This window comes from Bubalus bubalis, chromosome 12, assembly GCF_019923935.1.
Source record: "Bubalus bubalis isolate 160015118507 breed Murrah chromosome 12, NDDB_SH_1, whole genome shotgun sequence".
Taxonomy (NCBI): domain Eukaryota; kingdom Metazoa; phylum Chordata; class Mammalia; order Artiodactyla; family Bovidae; genus Bubalus; species Bubalus bubalis.
The window spans coordinates 100,094,541-100,118,163 of NC_059168.1; the positions used below are offsets into that span (position 1 = coordinate 100,094,541).

The 23,623-nt window shown below is 53.8% G+C and overlaps 1 protein-coding gene across 3 annotated transcripts in view; it reads left to right on the forward strand.

Annotated features, from left to right (window-relative positions):
• The window catches only part of HMCN2 (hemicentin 2), a 175,834-nt gene that overhangs the window by 116,919 nt on the left and 35,292 nt on the right, over positions 1-23,623 (forward strand). For 2 of the 3 annotated variants that reach the window (XM_044926449.2, XM_025261852.3), the window contains exons 49-66: positions 2,797-2,988; positions 4,747-4,920; positions 5,029-5,145; positions 5,652-5,794; positions 6,143-6,293; positions 6,870-7,088; positions 9,706-9,819; positions 10,438-10,625; positions 11,822-11,918; positions 12,659-12,820; positions 13,011-13,124; positions 13,893-14,095; positions 14,792-14,873; positions 16,605-16,736; positions 19,684-19,827; positions 19,920-20,079; positions 20,169-20,293; positions 21,151-21,334. In XM_044926449.2, the coding sequence (XP_044782384.2) occupies positions 2,797-2,988; positions 4,747-4,920; positions 5,029-5,145; positions 5,652-5,794; positions 6,143-6,293; positions 6,870-7,088; positions 9,706-9,819; positions 10,438-10,625; positions 11,822-11,918; positions 12,659-12,820; positions 13,011-13,124; positions 13,893-14,095; positions 14,792-14,873; positions 16,605-16,736; positions 19,684-19,827; positions 19,920-20,079; positions 20,169-20,293; positions 21,151-21,334 (2,701 nt within the window). The remainder of the gene's footprint in view (positions 1-2,796; positions 2,989-4,746; positions 4,921-5,028; positions 5,146-5,651; positions 5,795-6,142; positions 6,294-6,869; positions 7,089-9,705; positions 9,820-10,437; positions 10,626-11,821; positions 11,919-12,658; positions 12,821-13,010; positions 13,125-13,892; positions 14,096-14,791; positions 14,874-16,604; positions 16,737-19,683; positions 19,828-19,919; positions 20,080-20,168; positions 20,294-21,150; positions 21,335-23,623) is intronic. The other variant, XM_025261853.3, reaches the window with a different exon arrangement.

The window sequence follows — 23,623 nt, forward strand, 5'->3', positions numbered from 1 at the left end:
TCACTCTCCTCTTTCGCTTTCATCAAGAGGCTTTTTAGTTCCTCTTCACTTTTTGCCATAAGGGTGGTGTCATCTGCATATCTGAGGTTATTGATATTTCTCCCAGCAATCTTGTTTCCAGCTTGTGCTTCATCCAGCCCGGCATTTTGCATGATGTACTCCGCATATAAGTTAAATACGCAGGGTGACAATATACAGCCTTGACGTACTCCTTTTCCTATTTGGAACCAGTCTGTTGTTCCATGTCCAGTTCTAACTGTTGCTTCTTGACCTGCATACAGATTTCTCAGGAGGCAGGTCAGGTGGGCTGGTATTCCCTTCTTTTAAAGAATTTTCCGCAGTTTATTGTGATCCACACAGTCAAAGGCTTTGGCATAGTCAATAAAGCAGAAGTAGATGTTTTTATGGAACTCTCTTGCTTTTTCCATGATCCAGTGGATGTTGGCAATTTGATTTCTGGTTCTTCTGCCTTTTCTAAATCCAGCTTGAACATCTGGAGGTTCATGGTTCACGTACTGTTGAAGCCTGGCTTGGAGAATTTTGAGCATTAGTTTGCTAGCATATGAGATGAGTGCAATTGTGTGGTAGTTTGAGCATTTTTTGGCATTGTCTTTCTTTGGGATTAGAATGAAAGCTGACCTTTTCCAGTCCTGTGGCCACTGCTGAGTTTTCCAAATTTGCTGGTATATTGAGTGCAGCACTTTCACAGCATCATCTTTTAGGATTTGAAATAGCTCAACTGGAATGCCATCACCTCCACTAGCTTTGTTCATGGTGATGCTTCCTAAGGCCCACTTGACTTTGCATTCCAGGATGTCTGGCTCTAGGTGAGTGATGACACCATCATGATTATCTGGGTGGTGAAGATCTTTTTTGTACAGTTCTCATGTGTATTCCTGCCACCTCTTCTTAATATCTTCTGCTTCTGTTAGGTCCATACCATTTCTGTCCTTTATTGTGCCCATTATTTAATGACATGTTCCCTTGGTATCTCTAATTTTCTTGAAGAGATCTCTAATCTTTCCCATTCTATTGTTTTTCTCTATTTCTTTGCACTAATTAGTGAGGAAGACTTTCTTATCTCTCCTTGCTATTCTTTGGAACTCTGCATTCAAATGGGTATATCTTACATTTTTCCTTTGCCTTTCACTTCTTTTCTTTTTTCAGCTATTTATAAGGCCTTCTCAAAGAAACATTTTGCCTTTTTGCATTTCTTTTTCTTGGGGATGGCCTTAATCACTGTCTCCTGTACAATGTCACTAACCTCAGTCCATAGTTCTTCAGCATTCTGTCTATCAGATCTAATCCCTTGAATGTGTTTGTCACTTCCACTGTATAATCATAAGGGATTTGTTTTAGGTCATACCTCAATGGTCTAGTGATTTTCCCTACTTTCCAATTTAAGTCTGAATTTGGCAATAAGGAGTTCATGGTCTGAGCCACAGTCAGTTCCCAGTCTTGTTTTTGCTGACCGTTTAGAGCTTCTCCATCTTTGGCTGCAAAGAATATAATCAATGTGATTTCAGTATTGATCATCTGGTGATGTACATGTGTAGAGTCTTCTCTTGTGTTGTTAGAAGATGGTGTTTGCTATGACCCGTGCGTTCTCTTCGCAAAACTCTGTTAGCCTTTGCCCTGCTTCATTTTGTACTCCAAGACCAAATTTGCCTGTTACTCCAGGTATCTCTTGACTTACTACTTTTGCATTCCAGTCCCCTATGATGAAAAGGACATCTTTTTTGGGTGTTAGTTCTGGAAGGTCTTGTAGGCCTTCATAGAACGGTTCAACTTCAGCTTCTTCAGCGTTACTGGTAGAGTCATAGACTTGGATTCCTGTGCTACTGAATGGTTTGCCTTGGAAACAAACAGAGATCATTCTGTCGTTTTTGAGATTGCATCCAAGTACTGCATTTTGGACTCTTTTGTTGACTATGAGGGCTAGTCCATTTTTTTCTAAGGGATTCTTGCCTACAGTGGTATATATAATGGTCATCTGAGTTAAATTCACCCATTCCAGTCCATTTTAGTTCACTGATTTCTAAAATGTCGATGTTCACTCTTGCCATCTCCAGTTTGACCACTTCCAGTTTACCTCGATTCATGGACCTGACATTCCAGGTTCCTATGCAGTGTGGTTCTTTACAGCATCAGACCTTGCTTCCATCACCAGTCACTGGGTGTCTTCATTCTTTCTGGAGTCATTTCTCTGCTGCTCTCCTACAAGGTCCTAGTGTTCTCCTGTCCCAGCATTGACTCCACTGGGCCAGAGTGGCCTTGTGACATCTGTCTACCCCAGCCAGGCTCTGAGCTCCATGAGAACCAAGGACTATCTTGTCACCATGGTTCCCCCACTGCCTGGCAAAGTAGGCTCCCATTAATGCATGTGGCCTGGGAGAGATGGATGGATGGATAGATGGATGAATGGACAGATGGGTAAATGGGTGAATGTGTGTATGTATGAATGGATAAAAGGATGGATGGATGGGGTGGGGTGGGTAGATGAATGGATGGATGATGAATGGATGGATGGAAAGAATAATTTGCCTTTATGTCCTGCCTGTCTGTACCAAGCCATCCCTGCCCACAACCTGGGAAAGGAAACGGTAACCGAATCACATAGGAAAGGGTCCAGGCCAGGTTTGATGGCTGCTTCTGTGTCTTGCCCTGCCGCACGGGCCTCTGGACTGAAATGGAGAACGATGTCTCCCACCCCATCTTGGAGCTGCCTCTGGCCTCTGGTTTGACCTGGTGAAAACCTACTGAATCATTTCACCTGCCTCTCCCCTCTGCATACAGGCCACCCACAGCCCAAGGTCACATGGTTCAAAGACGGCCGACCCCTAGCTAGTGGAGACGCCCACCACGTCTCTCCAGATGGAGCCCTCCTGTGGGTCCTCCACGCCAACCTGTCTAGTGCAGGCCACTACTCCTGCGTTGCAGCCAATGCCATAGGGGAGAAGACCAAGCATTTCCAGCTTAGCGTCCTGGGTAAGTGCCGAACACCTCCTGGTGACCCTAGGTTCAAGCAGAAGGGAAAACCAAGGTGACCAACTCCTTACAGGCAGCTTCCCACAAAGCACTTTACTTTTGTTTCTTCCTCGTCAGCAACAACAAAAGTAATAATAGTGGGTATATTGGCTAAACACCTACCATGAGCCAGGCATGTGGACAGGCCTGATTGGTTAAATGGGAGGGGCACCGAGCAGCACGTGGGGTCTTAGTTACTCGACTAGGGGTCGAAGCCAAACCCTGTGCGCTGGGAGGCAAAGTCCTAACCACTGGACCACAGGGCGTCCCCTGACTATCCTAGGAGGTGGGAGGTGTGCTTGTCCCCTGGTCACCAATGAAGCTGTGAGGCTTAGAGAGGTGACAAGACTCCAGGCCTCAGGGTGGGGGCTTGCACCCAGGCATTCATTCTCCCAAGAGCCATCAGCATGAACTGTCTCATTAGGAGAAGCAGTGTTCTAGAAGATTAGACAGATCTGTTTCTCAAAATGCTGTTGGTAGGACTTCCCAGATGGCTCAGTGGTAAAGAATCCGCCTGCAACGCAGGAGACACAGGAGACCCAGATTTGATCCCTGGGTCAGGAAGATGCCCTGGAGGAGGACATGGCAACCCACTCCAGTATTCTTGCCTGGAGAATCCCATGGACCGAGGAGCCTGGCAGGCTGCAAACCATGGGGTCACAAAGAGTTGGACATGACTGAAGTAACTTAGCATGCACAGTACACACAAAATGTCCCTAGAGGTCCAGTGGTTAAGAATCCACCAGCCAATGCAAGGGACTCAGGTTCGATCCCTGCTCTTGGAAGATTCCACATGGCCTGGGGCAACTAACCCTGTGTGCCACAACTACTGAGCCCGAGGTCTAGAGCCTGCAAGCTGCAATTACTGGTCCTGCACACCCTAGAGCCCGAGCTCTGCTACAGGAGAAGCCACCGCAAAGAGAAGCTTGTATAGCATAACCAGAGACTAGCCGCCCCTCATCACAGCTAGAGAAAGCCTGCACGTAGCAACAAAGACCCAGAGCAGCCAAAATTAATTAATAAAAAATGAAATAAACTGCTGTTGGTACAAAGGAGGGTCCCCAGCAAGAGCTGAAAGAGAATATTTGGGGACCCATGAAAGCAGAGCTGTTTTACTCAGCAGAGAACAAAACTCCACCTCCACCTCTGCTCAGAGCAGGGTACAAATTGGAACCACACACAGAACTGGGAAGACTGTGGATAAATTAGTAGATGGCTGGATGTTAACAGGGGCTTCCCAGGTGGCGCAGTGGTAAAGAATCCGCCTTCCAGTGCAGGAGATACAGGAGACAGGGGTTCGATCCCTGGGTCAGGAAGATCCCCTAGAGGAGGAAATGGCAACCCACTCCAGTGTTCTTGCCTGGGAAATCCCATGGACAGAGGAGCCTGGCGCGCTGCAGTCCACGGGGTCATAAAGAGTCGGACACAACTGAGCCTGCACACGCATGGATGTTAAGAGCTTATTGGGGAAATAGAGGCAGACTTGACCAGCTTCCCCTATGATATGGCTTAGTAAGGGAGAGCCTGGGCTCTGGGCCACCCAGGCCTGAATTGAAGTCTGGCCGCACAGGGCGTGGTTCCTCTGAGCCTCGTTTCCCATCTGTGCAACACAAACAACAACAGCGCCGAAGCCCAGCACCAGGGTCTCAGACTTTTCCGGGTCCTCGGGCCCAGGGTGGGGGATCCCTGCTCAGGAGCGCACCCCCTGCCCCACCGCAGTGGTTCCCACCATCCTGGGAGTTAACGAGGACAGCGAGGAGGAAGAGGTGACTGTGACCATCAACAACCCCATCTCTCTGATCTGCGAGACGCGGGCCTTTCCTGCCCCCACCATCACCTGGATGAAGGACGGGGCCCCTTTTGAGGCCTTGAACAACATCCAGCTGCTCCCAGGTGATGCCCTCGAGGGGATGGGGGAGAAGGGGGGCAGAGGTAACACGTCACCAGGTTGGGTCAGAGGCAGGCAGCCAGGGGTGACCCTGGCCGCTGTCCTACCCCAAGCAGGCACCCACGGGCTGCAGATTCTGAATGCCCAGAAGGAAGATGCGGGCCAATACACCTGCGTGGTCACCAACGAGCTGGGCGAGGCCATGAAGAACTACCACGTGGAAGTCCTCAGTGAGTCAGGGACCGGCCAGGGCACCAGCTGCGTGGGCAGGAGGCTGCCCGGAAGTGCCGGGGCTGCACTTGACACCCCAGGCACCTTCATGTGACTTGTCCCCTCTGATAGTCCCTGGCCAGCCAGGCCAGCTTGGTCCATTTAGGGCCTAGAACTTAGGAGGAGGGAACCAGTGAGTTAGGACTGGGTCACGTGGATGCCTAGACCCACAGAAGTCCTGGATTCCTTCTGCCACTCACACTGCAGTGCAATAATAGCGCCCACAGCTGGAGACCTGGTACCCCTGGAAGGGTCCCCAGAGGTCACCCCAGGAATCCCCCTGCCTCAGACCTGCCCTGTCCCATAACCATCTCTCCCCAGGAGCGGGTGGGTTACCAGGCTCCCTGTTCCTCTGCTCTGGAGAGCCAGCCCCCTCCGTTTCTGGGATGGGCTTAGGGGCTGGGGGGTGCAGGGTCTCAGCACCTCTTCTCCCGGCCTGCTCCTCAGACTCTTTTATGGTTTTCAGTCCCCCCTTCCATCTCCAAAGATGACCCTTTTGGGGAGGTCAGCGTGAAGGAAGTGAAGACCAAGGTCAACAGCAGCTTGACCCTGGAGTGTGAGTTCTGGGCCGTGCCCCCGCCCACCATCAGCTGGTACAAGGATGGACAGGTGAGCTCAGGAGCCCCTGGCGGCCTCAGATTCTCAGTCTGGGTCCCCCTCATCTGCAGAACCTTCCAGAAAAGGCAGTCATAGCAGCAGGCCCCAGAGCTGTCCTGGGCCCTGCCCCGTCCTTTATATTTTAATAAGAAGTTCAACTCTTTATAGAAAACAAGTCTCACAGGCATGAAACCCTATATTCACTCACTGAATTCTCTTCTAATGTTTACGTTCTGTGGGTCTGGTGTTACAGAATTGTCAGGGTGGTCTGACCACTTTATGTGGTGTTTTAAAAGTAACTCATATGGGTGCTTTCTAGCCCTCATTCCTGATCCCTATCCCCCCTCTTTCCACCTCCAGCCTGTGATCCCCAACCAGCGTGTCCGCATCCTCGGTGAAGGACGGCTGCTCCAGATCCAGCCCACGCAGGTCTCCGATTCTGGGCGATACCTGTGCGTGGCCACCAACGTGGCGGGCGAGGATGACCAGGACTTCAACGTGCTCATCCAGGGTGTGTGGGACCACGGGGCGGGGGTCAGTGGGACTTGGGAGGTGTCAGTGCTTCTGGGGCGGCCTGGCAGGAGGGCTCTGTTCTCATAGCTGTCTGCACGTCTGGCCCCCCGAACCCTGGCCTGGGCTCTTTCAAGAGCCCTGGGGGACCGGGACATCACTGCCCCCCAGGCCTTGATTTTACCTCTGTAATATATGGTGATCAGGGAACTTTCCTGATGGTCCAGTGGTTAAGACTTCCCCTTCCAATGCAGCGGGTGTGGGTTGCTGGTCCAAGAACACAGATCCCAGAGGCCTCTTGGCCAAAAAAAACAAAACATAAAACAGAAGCAATATTGTAACAGAGTCAATAAAGACTTTTAAAAATGGTCTGCATCAGAAAAAAAAGGTCTTTAAAAACAATTAGCTGATAATAAAGGAAAAAAGATCATTTAAAAAAAAACTGCTTTGATGGAAGGGATTGGCTCACTCGGTGAAATTTCCCTGCCCAGTGGAGGCTGGGATGGGAATCTCTGAACAGAAGTTCATGCCCATCTCTCAATGGTGTGTCTTGACGGCTTTGTCCTCCGCTCCCCAGTACCCCCCATTTTCCAGAAGGTGGCTGATGCCACTGCAGACTTTGAGACCCCGTTCTTGGAGGAAGAGGCCCGGGGTGGGGTGACGGAATACCGGGAGATCGTGGAGAACAACCCCGCCTACCTGTACTGTGATACCAACGCGGTGCCAGCCCCGGAGCTGACCTGGTACAGGGGGGACCGCCCCCTCTCGATCGAGGACGGGGTGTCTGTTCTGCAAGGTAGGCCAGGGCTGCGTGGAAGAGCGGGTCCTTTACAGGCAGGCACCAGGGTCACGCCCACACCAGGGCTGGTCGCCTCCGCCTTTCCGTGCGGCCTGAGGTCTCCTGCCTGCTGCTTGCTGTCTGACCCCCGACAGGGCATGTGACCACTCTGGACCTCAACTGCCTTTCATAAACTGGGGCTAGAAGTCCTTTACCTGTTTGAAGGCAAGAACAGGATCCCCTTCTGCCTCTGGTTAGAACAGAGGTACTCATCTGCACCACACCCACCTCTGGGCTTCGAGATCTGTAATCTCCTGGCCCCTTTTTCCGGGGAGAGGGGGCAGTTCCTTTATTAAGACCCCAAATGTTGAAGAAGCTCTCATGGGGCTCTGATGCCCACCCAGGATCCAAGATCATGGCTCATGTGACCTTAAAAAAAAATGATTTATTTTTAATTGGAGGATAGTCGCTTTACAGCGCTGTGCTGGTTTCCACCATATATCAACACCAATCAGCCGTGAGCATACGCGTGTCCCTTCCCTCTGGACTCTCCCTCCCACCTCCCACCCCTCTGGGTTGTCATGTGACCTTTTTATGTCTTTTTCCTGCTTTACATATTTGTTTATTTAAAGTTGGGCTTCCCTGATAGCTCATTTGGTAAAGAAACTTTTAAAGTTATTTGCTTTTTTGTTAAAAACATAAACACTTTTTCTTTTTTTATATCTAAATTTTTTTAATTTTTGCAGTGTTGTACTGGTTTCTGCCATGTGAAATGTGAATCAGCCATAATCATACAGTACTCCCCTCCCTCCCTAGCCTCCTCCCCTCCCCCATTCCATCCAGCCAAGCCATCACTGAGCTCCAGGCTGGGCTCCCTGTGCTACACAGCAACTTCTCACCAGCTCTCCATCTCATGGATATTTTGTATTTATGCTGACGCTACTTTCTCCCTTTGTCCCACTCTCTGCCTCCCCTACTGTGTCCACAAGTCCAATCTCTACATCTGCGTCCCCATTCCTTCCCCACAAATGGGTTCTTCAGTATCAGTTTTCTGAATCGCTTTACCATCTGAGCCACCAGGGAAGCCCTCTAGATCCCATGCTGCTGCTGCTGCTAAGTCGCTTCAGTCGTGTCCGACTCTGTGCGACCCCATAGACGGCAGCCCACCAGGCTCCCCCGTCTCTGGGATTCTCCAGGCAAGAACACTGGAATGGGTTGCCATTTCCTTCTCCAATGCATGAACGTGAAAAGTGAAAGTGAAGTCGCTCAGTCCCATATATATGCGTTAATATACTATATTTGTTTTTCTCTTCTTGACTTACTTCACTATGTCTATAACAAGCTCTAGGTTCCTCCACCTCACTAGGACTGACTCAACCCCTTCCTGTTTTATGGCTGAGTATATATTCCATTGTGTTTATGTACCATATGGTTTTTATTCACTCATCAGTTGATGGGCATCTAGGCTGCTTCCTGCCTAAACAACTGCTCTATCTTAGAATAGTTTTTTATGGATGGTTTTGAATTAAAGGGCCTGGGGATGGGGCTTAGAAACGCCTGGCTTCCCTGGGGCGGGGGTGGGGTCCAGGACTGGGAGGAATCCCAGACACAGAGCCCGGATGGGGTGGTCGCCTGGCTCGCGGTCACACGGTGCCCAGCCAGGCGCGGGTCAGTGGTGACGCTGGTGGCAGAGGGAAGAATGAGGGGGCTGTAGGGCGAACAGTCATGCCAGGGTTTGGACTTTGGTGCTTGTGAAAGAAGGCGACCCCTTGGAGATCTGGGAGAGGCAGGGCTTACAGAAAGACGTAATTGACCCTTAAATGGCCACTGCCCTCTGGCTTGGGGACACAAAGAACTCAGTCACATGCTGACCCCCAGTCCCACCATTAGCCTCTGACCGTGGCCACCGAACCCCTAATCCTGGGCACACAGTGCTCATAGTCACAGCTGACCTTAATTCTGGCCCTGATCACAGATTAATCTCACACATTAAGTGACCCCTCCCTTGACCATGGCCACAGCCTCCCTAGTCCAGGCTACCACCCCTTGGCTCTGCATATAATGAGCCCCTGGTTCTAATCCTGCTCACAACCCATCACATCCTGGGTTGGCCACCCCCCAACCCAGGATTCTGAGTGCAGAGTCACCCGAACCCCACTCCTGCTAGACACCAGTTCCAGCCCCCTCGATGCCAGAGTCTGGCCCTGGCTGGCTCTCGATCGCAGAGGGTCCCAGGTGATGCCCCTGAAGAGCCCCCACCTCCAACCAGTCCAGCCTCCTGAGAGCCTCTGCCCAGACATGTGCCCAGCTCTCTGCCTCTTCTCTCTGCCTTCATCAAGGAGCTGGGCTCAGCCCTGCCAGGTACTCTTAGGAAGCCTCAGTTTTTCCATCTGTAAGATGGGAGTTGTGACAGCACATAGAGTCAGAGGCTCAGCCCAGGGCCTGGCGCAGAGCAAGCCATTACTGTGCTTCACCTGGCCCTCTCGAGCCGTGACCCGGGCACAGCAGCTGCTTCTCTGCATGTCACAGGTTACGTGGGCGGAGTGGGGCGGTGATGTGTCCCAGATCTCCTCCAGGGTAGAGGGCAGGTTTCTTGGTTCTTGCTCAGACCTCTATCTCCCCCATGTCCCTGCAGGAGGCCGGGTCCTGCAGATCCCCCTGGTACGGGCGGAGGATGCGGGAAGGTACTCGTGCAGGGCCTCCAACGAGGTGGGCGAGGACTGGCTGCACTACGAGCTGCTGGTACTGAGTGAGTGGCCTGGCCTGGGGGTGGGCGGGGCGGCGCTCAGGTCTAAGGCCCCATGAGGGCCCCCCACCTCCAGAAGGGGGCCCAAGTAGACAACAGGCGTAGTCCTGCCTTTCTCCAAATGGATGATGCAGGGCTTTTGAGCTCGGACTCTGAAACCAGACTGGACTAGGTTCAGATTCCAAGTGAGCCGCTTCCTGGGGCTTCCCTGGTGGCTCAGACAGTAAAGAGTCCGCCTGCAAGGCAGGAGATGTGGGTTCCGTCCTCGGGTTGGGAAGATCCCCTGGAGAAGGGAATGGCTACCCACTCCAGTATTCTTGCCTGGAGAATCCCAGGGACAGGGGAGCCTGGCGGGCTATGGTCCATGAGATCGCAAAGAGTTGGACACGGCTGAGTGACTCAGCACACACGAGCTGCTTGCTAGCTGTGTGACCTTGAGTGAATCACAGCCCTCTCTGTGCCCTAGGCTCCTTAGCTGTCTCAGGGCTCGGAAGGGCTTGGTGGGCAGGGTTCAAGGAGCCCCAGCCAGCACCTGGCACCAAGAGCTCTCATCTCCACACCACGCTCCTCCTGGGGCCTTTCCCAAGGAGGCTGCCCACTTCTCACCCTCTTCGCCCCCAGCCCCACCTGTGATCCTGGGTGAAACGGAGGAGCTTGTAGAGGAGGTGACCGTCAATGCCAACAGCACCGTCAGCCTGCATTGCCCAGTCCTGGGCAACCCTGCGCCCACCATCTCATGGCTCCAAAATGGGCTGCCTTTCTCCCCGAGCCCACGGCTGCAGGTCCTGGAAAATGGGCAAATCTTACAGGTCAGGGCGACCCCCCTAACCCCTGCTCAGGCTAAAGGCAGTGGCTGACTTCCCTGGCGGTCCAGTGGTTAAGACTCTGCCTTCCTTCCCATAAAGGGCTTGGGTTCAATCCCTGGTTGGGGGGCGGAACTAAGATCCTTCATGCTGCAGGGTGTGGCCAAAAATACTTTTTTAAAAATACTTATTTAAAAACAAAAGCAAAAAAGACTCTGCGTTTCTAGTGCTTCCACTGCAAGGGGGCATGGGTTTGATCTCTGGTTGGAGAACTAGGATCTTACATGCCCTGTGGCAAGGTCAAAAAATAAATTATAAATAAAGATAGCTGCTGCTGTGACGCAGTTCTGTTTGTCTGGGGCCCAACGAACTGCCGTCACCTGAAGCTCTTTGCTTGGAAGTGTGTTGGAACCCCTGGGATTTAGTTCAGGGTTTCCTGGGTCGGGAAGATCCCCTGGAGAAGGCATAGGCAACCCAGTCCAGTATTCTTGGGCTTCCCCTGTGGCTCAGCTGGTAAAGAATCTGCCTGCAATGAGGGAGACCTGGGTTTGGCCTCTGGGTTGGGAAGATCCCCTGGAGAAGGGAAAGGCTACCTACTCCAGTATTCTGGCCTGGAGAATTCTGTGGACTGTATAGTCCATGGGGTCGCCAAGAGTCAGACACGACTGAGTGACTTGCACTTTCACTTTCTTTCACTTTTACTTAATTATTTAATTCACTGAAGAATCGTATGTGAAGAGCCTTGTAGGGCTGCTCATGGCCCCTGAAAAGGAGCAGAGGCTGGCACACCCACAGCCAGTGTGGCACAGGGCAGCCTTCCTTAGGAAGGCCGTCGGATGCTCACAGAGCCGTGCGGGCACCTGGGGCCTCAGGCAGCACCTCGGGCCCCCAACATCCAAACACCCCTACACGGGACCCCTGGAGCCCAGCACAGCACAGAGCACCCTCCTCGGGGCTGGGGGGGGGACCGATGTCATCACCCAGTTTGCTACAGGGACTCATCTGTCAGCCTCACAGCCCCGAATGTCACAGAAAGCCCTGGCTGGACGTGGGGTGACCTCCCTAAGCATTGCTCAGTGTAGACAAAGGTGGTCTTCTGAGGGGGCTCCGCCTGGTGCTGGCTGTGCCTGAGATGGGTGGGAGGGAGCCCTTGTGGTTCCTGGGGGCCCCAGAGCCATCGGGCTGGTGACATGCACCCCCAGGTTTCCACGGCGGAAGTGGCTGATGCCGCCAGCTACATGTGTGTGGCCGAGAACCCAGCCGGCTCCGCGGAGAAGCTCTTCACACTCAGGGTGCAAGGTGAGCCGGGCGAGTGGGCAGCCCCTGCGGGTTCCCCAGCTGAGCAGGGGCTGGTCCTCTGGGTTGGCCCTGGCATGCTCTGTGGGCTCACCAGGCAGGCAGGCAGAGTGCCGCGGTCCTTCCAGTGTCCTGGGCCCTCGGTCTGGGCCAGCCTTACCCCAGGATAGAGAACTCTGGGGGACCCTGGCCACTAGACCATCTTAAGCAACCTCAGAGGCTCTCAGAAGAATGAGGTCTTTCCAGCACCACTATTGATCACTTACTATAAGGGCACTTACTTTCCTGGGCTCAAAGCCGAGAGGTGGGCCCCATTTTAGGGCCATGGAAGCAGGCTCGGAGACTCAGTGGGGGTATCCCCGCCCCCAGAGTCGGCCCTCTCAACCTCTGCATTCCTGTGATATGTGCATCTCAGGGGCTGAGAGCTCTGGCTGTGGATGTAGGGCAGCTGTGGCCTCAGGGGCAGAGGGATGACGGTGTTGGGCACTCAGGTCTAGGACTTAGCCTGAACTGAATGGATATTCTGGCCCTGCCACTGAGCAGCTGAGTGACCTTGGAAAAATGACTCTCCCTCTCTGATCCCTGAGCTCTGCGTTCTCCTCTACAAGATGAGGAAGATGAACAGGAGCTGGTTTGAAGCGCCAGGAGCCCCAGAAGGCCCCGTGTATCACCCTGTGGCCATCGGCTCCCTGCCAGTCTGTATTGTCACGTCTTTCTTTATTTCGATGGCCCCGCGGGGACAGTCCCACCACGAATCGCAGGTCTGAACCCTGAACAGATCACCGCCACCCTCAACAGCAGCGTCTCCCTGCCCTGCGATGTCCATGCTCACCCCAGCCCCGAGGTCACTTGGTACAAGGACGGCTGGACCCTCTCCCTGGGAGAAGAAGTCTTCCTCCTGCCTGGTGCGTAAACTGAGGCTGAGGGCCCGGCTCGGAGGCTCTGTGGGGAAGCTGAGTAGCCTCCCCAAATCTGGGATAGAATTAGGGGTCTGGGAGGGCTTTAGGATTGCGGGTGTGGGGTCTGGGGATTGGGGCCTGTTCACTGGTGCCAAGCGCTGGCTCCCCCCCGACCCGCCACCACCACCCCTCGCAGGCACCCACACCCTGCAGCTGACTCGGGTTCAGCTCCTGGACTCTGGGATGTACATGTGTGAGGCCCTAAACGCCGCCGGCCGAGACCATAAGCTGGTGCAGCTTAGTGTGCTGGGTACGTGCCGTCTGTCCCCCCACCTGCACTGCCCCCCACTCCTTCCATCAGCCTCACACCCCTCCACCAGCACAGTCAGGAGAGGGGCAGCCGGCCCCGGAGGAGCCTGGGACACACCATGCCGTCTGCTGCAGTGGTGTCTGGGGCACCGCAGGGTTAGGTTCCTGGTTTAGACTCGGACGCCCTTGGGTTTGAAATTCAGCTGTGTGCTTCCTTGCTCTGTGGCCTTGGGCAAGTCACTCTTCCTCTCTGAGCCTTGAGTCTCCCATCACTTTAAGGTGGTGGTTGGTTTAAGGATTAGATGGTAATATGTGAGCATTTAGCCCAGTGCCAGGGCTTCCCTGGTGGCTCACTGGTAAAGAATCCGCCTGCCAATGCCGGGTTCAATCCCTGGGTTGGGAAGATCCCCTGGAGGAGGAAACAGAGCCCCACTCCAGTATTCTTGCCTGGGAAATCCCATGGACAGAGGAGGCTGGCGGGCCACAGTCCATGCGGTCGCAAGAGTCAGGCTCGACTGAAGTGACTCAGCACACGTGTACCCCAACTGGGAGGCTGAGCCAGAGAGGCCAAGAGGCACTTCCCAGGTCACCCAGCAGGTCCTCGGCATGCTGGCCTGGATTCTCTTAGTCCAGCCCCCGGGGTCAGTGCAGTCCCCTGGGGTGGGGTCTGCCGTGTGACCCTTTCTCTCCATAGATGGTTAACCTGCAGGGATGTTGGGGAGGACAGGGAAAGGCCTCGGCCCCTCACTTGGCTCGTCTCCTGCCCCAGTTCCCCCCACCTTCCGGCAGGCGCCCAGCAGACCCCAGGATGTGGTCCTGGTGAGTGCGGGGGACAAGGCCGTCCTGAGCTGTGAGACAGACGCATTCCCCGAGCCGACTGTGGCCTGGCAGAAGGACGGGCAGCCCCTGGTCCTGCCAGAGCGAATCCAAGCTCTGCTGGGCGGGCAGAGGCTGGAGATCCAGGACGCCCAGGTGAGCTGTCTGGAGGTGCGGGCGGCCCTGAGCAGCCCTGGAGATGTCACCTCCTAGTGTGCCAGGGGCAGGAGGGCAGCTGGATGGCAGGATATGGGGCCTGCTTCCTCCTCGGCCCAGAGAACCCCAGTCCAAGGTGATGAGCAGCCTTGGGGGTGGGAGATGCGGAAAGGGCACCAGACCCCAGGTGTGGCTCGACACTGAGCCACAGAACGACTTCAAGCAGATCCAGGCCCTGCCGCCTGCCTGTTTCCCCGGGATCCAGAAGCCTCTCCAGGCCCCTCTGTTATCACTCCCGGGGACTCGGTTCCACCTGCCCACCCCCATCCCTGGTGTGGATTAGACACCCACAGGGGTTCAGTGGGTGAATATTCACTGTTCCTCTGGAACTGTACCCAGGGCTCCCCTCTCCGGGTTCAGCTCCATCCCCACAGCGTGGGAACCTTCTCCCCCTGGCTCAGCTGACACGCAGACCCGGGGAGGGTGAGGTCTGGGTCCTCTGCACCCACCTTCTCTCACCCCTCCTGCGTCTCTAGGATTTGGGAAAGGCCAGAAGGTCCCATCTCCCCTTGGGCCTCCCAGGCATGACCGGTTTACTTGGGGAGTCCTGCTCTGGAAGGTTCTGGGGCCTGGAGGTTTTGGGGGACCCCACCCCAGCCGCGCGCACACTGCCATCACGTGCTCTCTCTGTCCCAGGTGTCGGATAAAGGTTTATACAGCTGCAGAGTCAGCAATGCAGCCGGGCAGGCCATGCGGGCCTTCAGCCTCACGGTCCAGGGTAAGCTGGGGACCAGCCTGCGAGCACCACTGTGGGACCGCTGGCAGCACATGGAGCTACCAAGGATGGGAAGGGCAGTGGCTGAAAAGGGAAGTGTGTTGCTGAGTATTTAGGGCACAAGATCTGGAACTGAAAAGAGCAGGATCGGAACAGGACTCCACTGATGACTTGCTCTGAGTGACCTTGTCCCTTTGAGCCTCAGATTTACCTTCAGTAAAAGGAGCCGAAGATAGGACCTGCCTGTTAAGCACGCAGAAAGCGCTCCATCTATGGTCTGCCATGACTGTGTCTAGAAATGGCTGGGCACAGGGCCCAGGATGGGAGCACTGGGACAGAGCCCTAAGAGATCAGACCCTCGGAGTCCTGGGACCATGTCATCCCCACCTGAACCCTGAGGCACCTGCCCTAGCAGCCCAAGATGGAACATAGATGGGCATTTCATTGGGTGTGACTCAAGCTGGGGGTGAAGGGAGAGCTTGTCGGAACTGCCTAGGGAAGCAAGGGATGAAGGCTTGGCCAGATTTTCTTGTGGTCAGATGTTGTGTCAGTTAGGGAAAAGACGCAGCTATGTAACAAAAAGACCCCAAAATATAGTGCATCAAGGAAGAGAGAAGTTTACCTCTCTCATCCAAAAGCCTAGAAGTGAGCATCTGGGCTGGAGGGTAGCTCTGGACTTACCAAATGCTAATTTAGGGACCAAGATCCTTCCATCGTGTCGATCTCCCATTCGCTGAGGGTTGTCCCTGTCTGCATTGCATCTTTGGGCTTTCCCAGGTGGCGCTAGGGGTAAAGAAACTGCCTGCCAATGCAGGAGACATAAGAGACTCAGGTTCGATCCCTGAGTCAGAAAGATCCCCTGGAGGAGGGCATGGCAATCCATTCCAGTATCCTTACCTGGAGAATCCCACAAACAGAGGAACCTGGCAGGCTATAGTCCATGGGGTCGCAAAGAGTCAGACACGACTGAAGTGATTCAGCATACACACGTTGCATTGTATACCAGCCGGTGAAGCAGAAATGAGCAGACACAGAGAACTTGAGCAGCTGGCCACAGCAGGCTGCAAAGGAGACTGGGAAATGTAGCTTCTGCCCGAGTGACCCTGTGCGAGATGGGAAGGACAGGTAGAGAGACACCAGCTATCTGCCGCAGATGCCAAAGCCTTCAGCTTCTGTACCATGGGGACAGTGGATGGATCCAACCCTGACCATACTGAATACCAGTGTTGAAAATTATTGATACCAGGTCTGCTGCTGCTCAAAGCTCATAGCTCCTTCTCCTGATGGCCACCTTGATGAACAGGGAGAGGGTGCAATGTCTGGTCCTTGAGAGAGAAGATGTTTCATCCTGAGCACAGCCATCTGTGTTCCACTGGCAGTGGCTGCCTGTGGTGCATGACTTCATGCTGGCTGAGCAGGAGAGAGTGTTGGGATCGATTAGTGATGTCTGCCCTGGCATAGATTAACACCTGCTGGTTCAATAGTCACATATTTACCATCTTTGGGCTAAGTGTTCTCCCTCTGGGCTCTGCTTTGTAAATGTTTGGAAATAGCCAGCTGCTGGTCTTATTTACATTTGTGAATAAAACAACTCACATCCGCATCAATGGCAAAACATAAAATGTCAGCTCCTAAGCACAGGGAAGTGCTTCTCAGGCCTCCCTGATCAGCCCGAGAGGAAGGAAGTAGGGGGCAGAGTCACAGGATTCTGGGAATCTGGCTTCTCTCCTGCAGTGCCCCCGACGTTTGAGAACCCAGAGACGGAGATGGTGAGCCGGGTGGCTGGGAGCCCCCTGGTCCTGAGCTGTGACGTGACCGGGGTCCCTGCACCTGCTGTCACATGGCTGAAGGACGGGATGCCTGTCGGTGAGTCCATCAGTCCTTATCATTTTGCTGCCAAGTATTTCTTTGTTTGGGGTTCTCCTGCTACCTCAGTGGTAAAGAACCTGCCTACCAATGCAGGAGACACAGGTTAGATCCTCGGGTCGGGAAGATCCCCTGGAGAAGGAAATGGCAACCCACTCCAGTATTCTTGCCTGGGAAATCCCATGGACAGAGGAGCCTGGTGGGCTACAGTCCATGGGGTCACAAAAGAGTCAGACACAGCTTAGCGACTAAAACAGCAACAACAAATTTCTTTATTTAATGAAATGGCAATGAAAGCAGAAGGGGATAGTTGGGTTTGTAACTTTACTTGCTTGGCAATATCAAAAGCTGGCAGCACCTTGTTGATCCATTCCCCCATTTGTCTCTCAGCCCTGTTGGCCTTGAAATCCCAACATTGAGGACCATTCACATGGGGGCTTGGTGGCTCCTGTGTTTGTGTCCACAGGACAGAAACACAGAGTGGGTGCTGAGGGTTCAGCTGTCCTGACCCTGGGCTCCACATTGGCCCCCAAAGCTGCTCCTCCTCCAGCACCTCAGCTCTGTCCAGCCCAGCTGTTGGTCACCCCCATCCAGGTCTGCATCCTTGCCCCACTCTTACTCTCCCCCAACCCACCCGCCCATCAGTCAGTAGGTGCCTCTTCTTGTCAACATAAACATCTCTGGGGCCAGCCCTGCTCTCCACCCTTAGCCTCTTCCATCTCAGCCCCTATGGCCCACACCCCTGGGTGAGGGCACAGCCCCTACACTCATCCCCTGGACCCCATCCAGGACCTCAGTGCAGGCTCCTTTGGGACAGAAGGGATGGCAAAGGGCAGGTCTGGGTGTGTCAGTTATCTGTTGAAAATCCTTCCATGGCTGCAGTCCTCAGGACCACAAACCAGGAGGCCCTTCGGGGCCAGGGCCCACTGGCCAGGGCCAGCCCCCCTCCATCCTGCTCCGTGCTCCAGACGGACCTAGCTGCTCTCAGCTCCTTGCATATGCCTGTGTCTGTCTGTCTCTCTCAATAACAGCTTTACTGAGATACAATTCACATACTATACAATTTACCCAATTAAAATGTATAATTCAATTGTTTTTTGTGTATTCACAGAGCATATCCACAATCAATTTTGGAACATTTTTTAACTTCATATTTTATTTTTCCTTGTTTATTGTAATATAGTTGTATAGTTGATTTACAATGTTGTGTTAATTTCTGCTGTACGGCAAAGCGATTGAGTTATGTGTGTGTGTGTGTGTGTGCATAGGCTTCCCAGGTGGCTCAGTGGTAAAGAATCTTAAAGAATCTTCCTGTCATTGCAGGAGATGTGAGTTTGATCCCTGGGTGGGGAAGATCCCCTGGAGAAGGAAATGGCAGCCCCCTCCAGTATTCTTGCCTGGATAATCCCATGGACAGAGGCGTCTGGTTGGCTACTGTCCATGGGGTGCAGAGTCAGACACAACTGAACATGCATGCATGCCTATGTATATATATATACACATACACATACTTTTTAATATTCTTTTCCATTATGGTTTATCACAGGGTATTGAACAATTCCCTGTGCTATACAGTAGGACCTTGCTGTTTATAAGTTTAGAACATGTTTATCACCCAAAGGAAATCCCTCACCCATCACCTTCACTCACAGCCACTCTGGCCTTAGACAGCCCCTAACCTACTTTGTCATTATAAATTTACCTGTTCTGGATGCTTCATGTAACATGTGGGATCACACAACACGTGGCCTCTTGTTCCATTTAGCACCATGTTTTCAAGGTTCATCCATGTTGTTGCATGTGTCCTTCATTCTTTAAGTCTTTTTTTCATTCATTTTTGTGGCTGGACGTTCCACTGTGCGGATCTGTCACGTTTTGCTTGTCCATCTGCCAGTCGATGGACGTTCGTGTTGTTTCCACCTTTGGCTGTGAGGGATAACACGGTGAACGTTCTTGTACAAGTGCGTGGCGTACACTTTCCTTCCTCTTTGATATATGCCTGGTGGTGGATTGCTGTGGACTCTCTTCTCTCTGGCCTTCAGCTCCTGGCACATGCTGTTTCTTTCCTGAAATACCCACCCTGGGCTCCTGGAACCACCTCCACTTTCACCTGGCTGATTCAGACCCACTTTGCAGTCTCAGCTGAGACTCACCTCCTGCAGAAGCCTGGCCTCGCCTCTCCAGGCTCTGCCAGGGTTCCACAGGGCCGAGCACATGGGCTTGTGCCTCTGTCACTGTCTCTGAGGCATTTTGACCTCCTTGAGGACAGGGACCACATTTCACCCATCTTTGATTCCTGAGCTTGCTGTTGGATTTGTAGTTGTTGCTCAATACATTTTGTGCTGAAGGGCTGGCTGGACAGATGAGGATCTGAGAGAGGGCAGATCAGCCTGGGCTGGTGCAGTTGGAAAAGGCTTTGGGGCAGAGGTGCCACTGGAGAACATGAGGGGGAAGCATTCCAGTCTGGGGGAGGTATGCAGCCTGAGCAGAGGCTCAGAGGAGCCCCTCGCTTGACTCATATCAAGGTCAGTGAGTGGCTGGTTTGCCATGATCCACAGGGGCAGAGGGAAAAACTGGAAAGGAGGTGGGAGATGAGCTGAGCCTGAGAGTCATCAGGAAGAGGAGCAAGTCCTAGACAATAAAGGGAGTGGGATCCCTTGGGGAGAAATGTCCCCAGCGGAAGGGTGTATGGAGGGGTTGGTTAAGGACTGACGCAATCTAAGGCGCCCAGGCTGGGGAAGGCTGTGATGTGTCTGGGCCTCAGTTTCCCTGTGAGCGTAAGAAAGGGGTGGGTAATTCAAGGGTTCCCGGGGTATTTCCAGCCTTGTGAGTGGGGATCAACCATCCTCCCAGGGAGTCACGTGACTTTTGTGTCTGGGCCCAATGGTGGCACCTGGGGCGAAGGGTCTGAGCAGGTGACTTCCAGGCCTGCCCCTCCTTCCTGCAGAGAGCAGCATGGCACATGGTGTGGTCTCCCGGGGGGGCCGCCTCCAGCTGAGTCACCTGCAGCCAGACCAGGCTGGTACCTACACGTGCATGGCCGAGAACGCCCAGGCTGAGGCCCACAAGGACTTCGTGGTGGCCGTGCTGGGTACGTCCGCACCCTGAGCCCCTCCCGTGTCCCACACCCCCCACACCAGCCCCAGCTTCTGCCCCAGGGCCTCACCACAGCCCCTGCCACAGTGGCCCCCCAGATCCGGAGCTCAGGCACCACTCAGGAGCACAGCGTCCTGGAGGGGCAGGATGTGCAGCTGGACTGTGAGGCCAACGGGCAGCCTCCCCCATATGTGGTCTGGCTGAAGGATGGCAGCCCTCTGGATGAAAGCGTGGGCCCCTACCTCTGGTAAGGCCCGGCCGGCACCCTCCCCGTCCCAGGCGGTGAGCCTCCGTGACCTCACACACCTGCCTCCCGGCTCTCTCTCCCCGTGACAGGTTCTACCTGAACGGCAGCTCCTTGGTGCTGAAGGACCTGAGGGCCTCAGACTCAGGTGCCTACACCTGCGTGGCTCACAACGCAGCCGGCGAGGACGCCAAGCTCTACACCGTCAATGTGCTGGGTGAGCGGCTGAGGGCGAGGAGAGGCAGGCAGTCCAGCCGTCCCAGGATGGCAGCAGCCCGGCCAACACGGGGCCTCCACTGGGGCGTCTGGAGGGTGCAGACAGGGCCCTGGTGGGGGACACCTGGTGAACCCCCATCCAAGCCCCCTCTGTGAGCCAGGCCCGTCTGGCCTCTCTGGGCCTCTGCCTCATCCTCAGGCCGGGCACAACTGCTCCAAGTGTACAGCAAGCGAGTCAGAGGATAAAGGAGAGACACCGTGGGTGTCATCCTCGCAGGGAGTGGGTGTGGCTCCAGGACCACATGGTGATCGCCACGTGTTGATTGCAGTGGCAGAGGTCTAGGTATCAGTGCCATCTGCTGGGACTTCCCTGTGGGGGGCCCGCCTCCCCTCCCCTGGCCCCCTAGCTCTTGTTGTTGTTCAGTCACTCGTTCGTGTCCGACTCTTTGCGACCCCATGGACTGCAGCACGCCAGGCTTCCCTGTCCTTCACCATCTCCCAGAGTTTGGTCAGACTCATTGTCCACTGAGTCTGTGATGCCTTCCAACCATCTAATCCTTTGTTGCCCACTTCTCCTGCTGCCTTCAGTCATTCCCAGCCTCAGGGTTTTTTCCAATGAGTCAGCTCTTTGAATCAGGTGAAAGTATTGGCGCTTCAGCATCAGTCCTTCCAATGAATATTCAGGATTGATTTCCTTAAGGATGGACTGGTTTGATCTCCTTGCAATCCAAGGAACTCTCAAGAGTCTCCTTTAGCACCGCAGTTCGAAAGCATCAGTTCTCTGGCACTCAGACTTCTTTATGGTCCAGCTCTCTGACCCCGTCACTGTTCCTTCTTTCCTCTCTGCCCTCCCACCAGTGCCTCCCACCATCGAGCAGGGGCCAGAGGGTGCGGGGACCCTGGTTCACAGGCTTGGCGATCTGGTGAGCATGGCGTGCCCCGTCCGGGGCTCCCCGCCTATCCACGTGAGCTGGCTCAAGGACGGCCTGCCCCTTCCGCTCTCCCACCGCACCCACCTCCACAGCTCTGGCCGCACCCTCCGGTAAGGCAGTGGTTCCCCGGCCCACCAGTCAGTACCCCAGACCTCCTGCTCAAGCAGCTTGCTTAAAAACACAACTGAATGGCTTTTAGACTGAAAACAATATAAACATATAGAAGTTTTTGATAAGGGGAATGAGAGGACCCAAATGGAACTCCAGAAATGAAAGTGGCCTCTGCCCTCAGGTTTTCACAGCCCAGTAGGGGAGGCACAGATCTGGGTGATGACATCCGGTTGCACCTGACTTAGCCTAGCCCTGGTAGGAGAAATCAGGGAAGGCTTCCTGGAAGAAGGTTCCTGAGCAAAGTCTTCCAGAGCATTGGGGCGGAGCAGTGAGCAAGACAAAGCTTCCGCTCCTGCAGTTGTGGGGATGGAAAGTAAGCAAGTATAAAAGTGACATGTCACAAGAGATGTGTGCTCAGGTAAGGGAGTAGGAAGTGGCCGTGGAGGGCACAATTTTAGGGTGGCTGGTGGTAGGCACTCAGAGGAGATGACACTTGAGCAGATGTGGAAGGAGGTAAGAAGGGGAGGTGAGTGGATTCCATGAGAAAGAGCTCCCAGGCAGGAAGAGCAGGTTCAAAGGCCCTGAGGTGGCCATGTGGCTGTGCGTTCTAGGAACAGAGTTGGAGGGTCGGTGAAGGGAAGGTCTGTCAGGCGACATAGGGCTTTGTAAGTGCTTCAAAAGACTTGGGTTTTCCTAAGGAGAGAAGGGGAGCCCTGGAAGGGTTTTCAGCAGAGAAGCCTCGTGATGTGGCTCAACTTTTGCGTCTGTGGTAGAATACACGTAAAAGAGCCCCGAAGAATTGATGCTTCTGAACTGTGGTGTGGAGCAGACTCTTGAGAGTCCCTTAGACTGCAAGGAGATCCAGCCAGTCCATCCTAAAGGAGATCAATCCTGGGTGCTCATTGGAAGGACTGGTGCTGAAGCTGAAACCCCAATACTTTGGCCACCTGATGCAAAGAGCTGACTCATTGGAAAAGACCCTGATGCTGGGAAAGATTGAAAGCAAGAGGAGAAGGGGATGACAGAGGGAGAGATGGTTGGATGGCATCACTGACTCAATGGACATGAGTTCGAGTAAACTCCGGGAGTTGGTGATGGACAGGGAGGCCTGGCGTGCTGCGGTCCATGGAGTCACAAAGAGTCGGACATGAATGAGCGACTGAACTGAACTGAACTGAACACATAAAAGAGAATCTAGCATTTTTATGTGCACTGTCCAGCGGCACTGAGGACATTCACGCTGCTGGGCAGCCATCACCATCGTCCTTCTCCAGAGCTTTGCCTCTTCCCAAACTGCAGCTCTGAGCCGTTAAACACCAGTTCCCCACCCCCTCCCCATCTCCTGGCACCTAGCATCGCACTTTCTATCTCTATGAATTTGCCTTATTCTGAGTCCCTCGTGTACGCGGCATCACGCGATAGTTGTCCTCTGTGACAGCTTTATCTCACTTAGCATCATGTTCTCAAGACTTGTCCATGTTGTTGTTTAGTTGCTAAGTGTGTCCTACTCTTTGTGACCCTGTGGAGCCTTCCAGGCTCCTCTGTCTGTGGGGATTTCCCAGGCAAGGATAATGGAGTAGGTTGCCATTTCCTCCTCCAGGGGCTCTTCACGACCCAGGGATCATCCATGTTGTAGCTTGCGTCAAAGTTTCCACCCTAATATTTAAGGCTGAATAATATCACGTGGTGTGTGTAGAACACATTTTCTTTATCCATCCACTCACTCGTGGACACTTGGATTGCATCCACATTTCAGCAGTTGTGTGAATAATGCTGGAAAATGTGAATAATGCTGCTGTGGACATCGTAATACGCATATCCGCTTGAGCTTCTACTTTCACTTCTTTGGGGTTGTGACTTAGGCTGCAGCGTGGATGGCAGACTGTACTGTAGGAGGACTGTAGGGCTGAGGGCTCAGTAGGAGGGTGTTCTGGGGCTTCAGTCATAATCCAGGTGAGACGCAGTGGGGGGGCCTGGGTCAGAGCCCCGTGACGGGGGTGATGGCGGTGGTCCAGCTGGTGGTGTCATGGAGAGAGGAGAGATGGTGGGAGGAGTTGAGCAGGGCTCTGGGATCTTTATCGGGAAACTTGGAAGGCTGAGGTTCCATTTTCTGAGACAGGTCCACAGTGGGAGAAGCAGGTTGAGGGTGGAGACCTGGGCTGTCTTCCCACATGTTGGTTGGAGAGATTCTTGGACATAAGGAAAGATGGAAACTAGGCACTGGATACTCTAGTTGGGAAATAGGTGCTTGGAGATGGTCTGCAAACAGGTGGTGTTGGAAGCCAGGA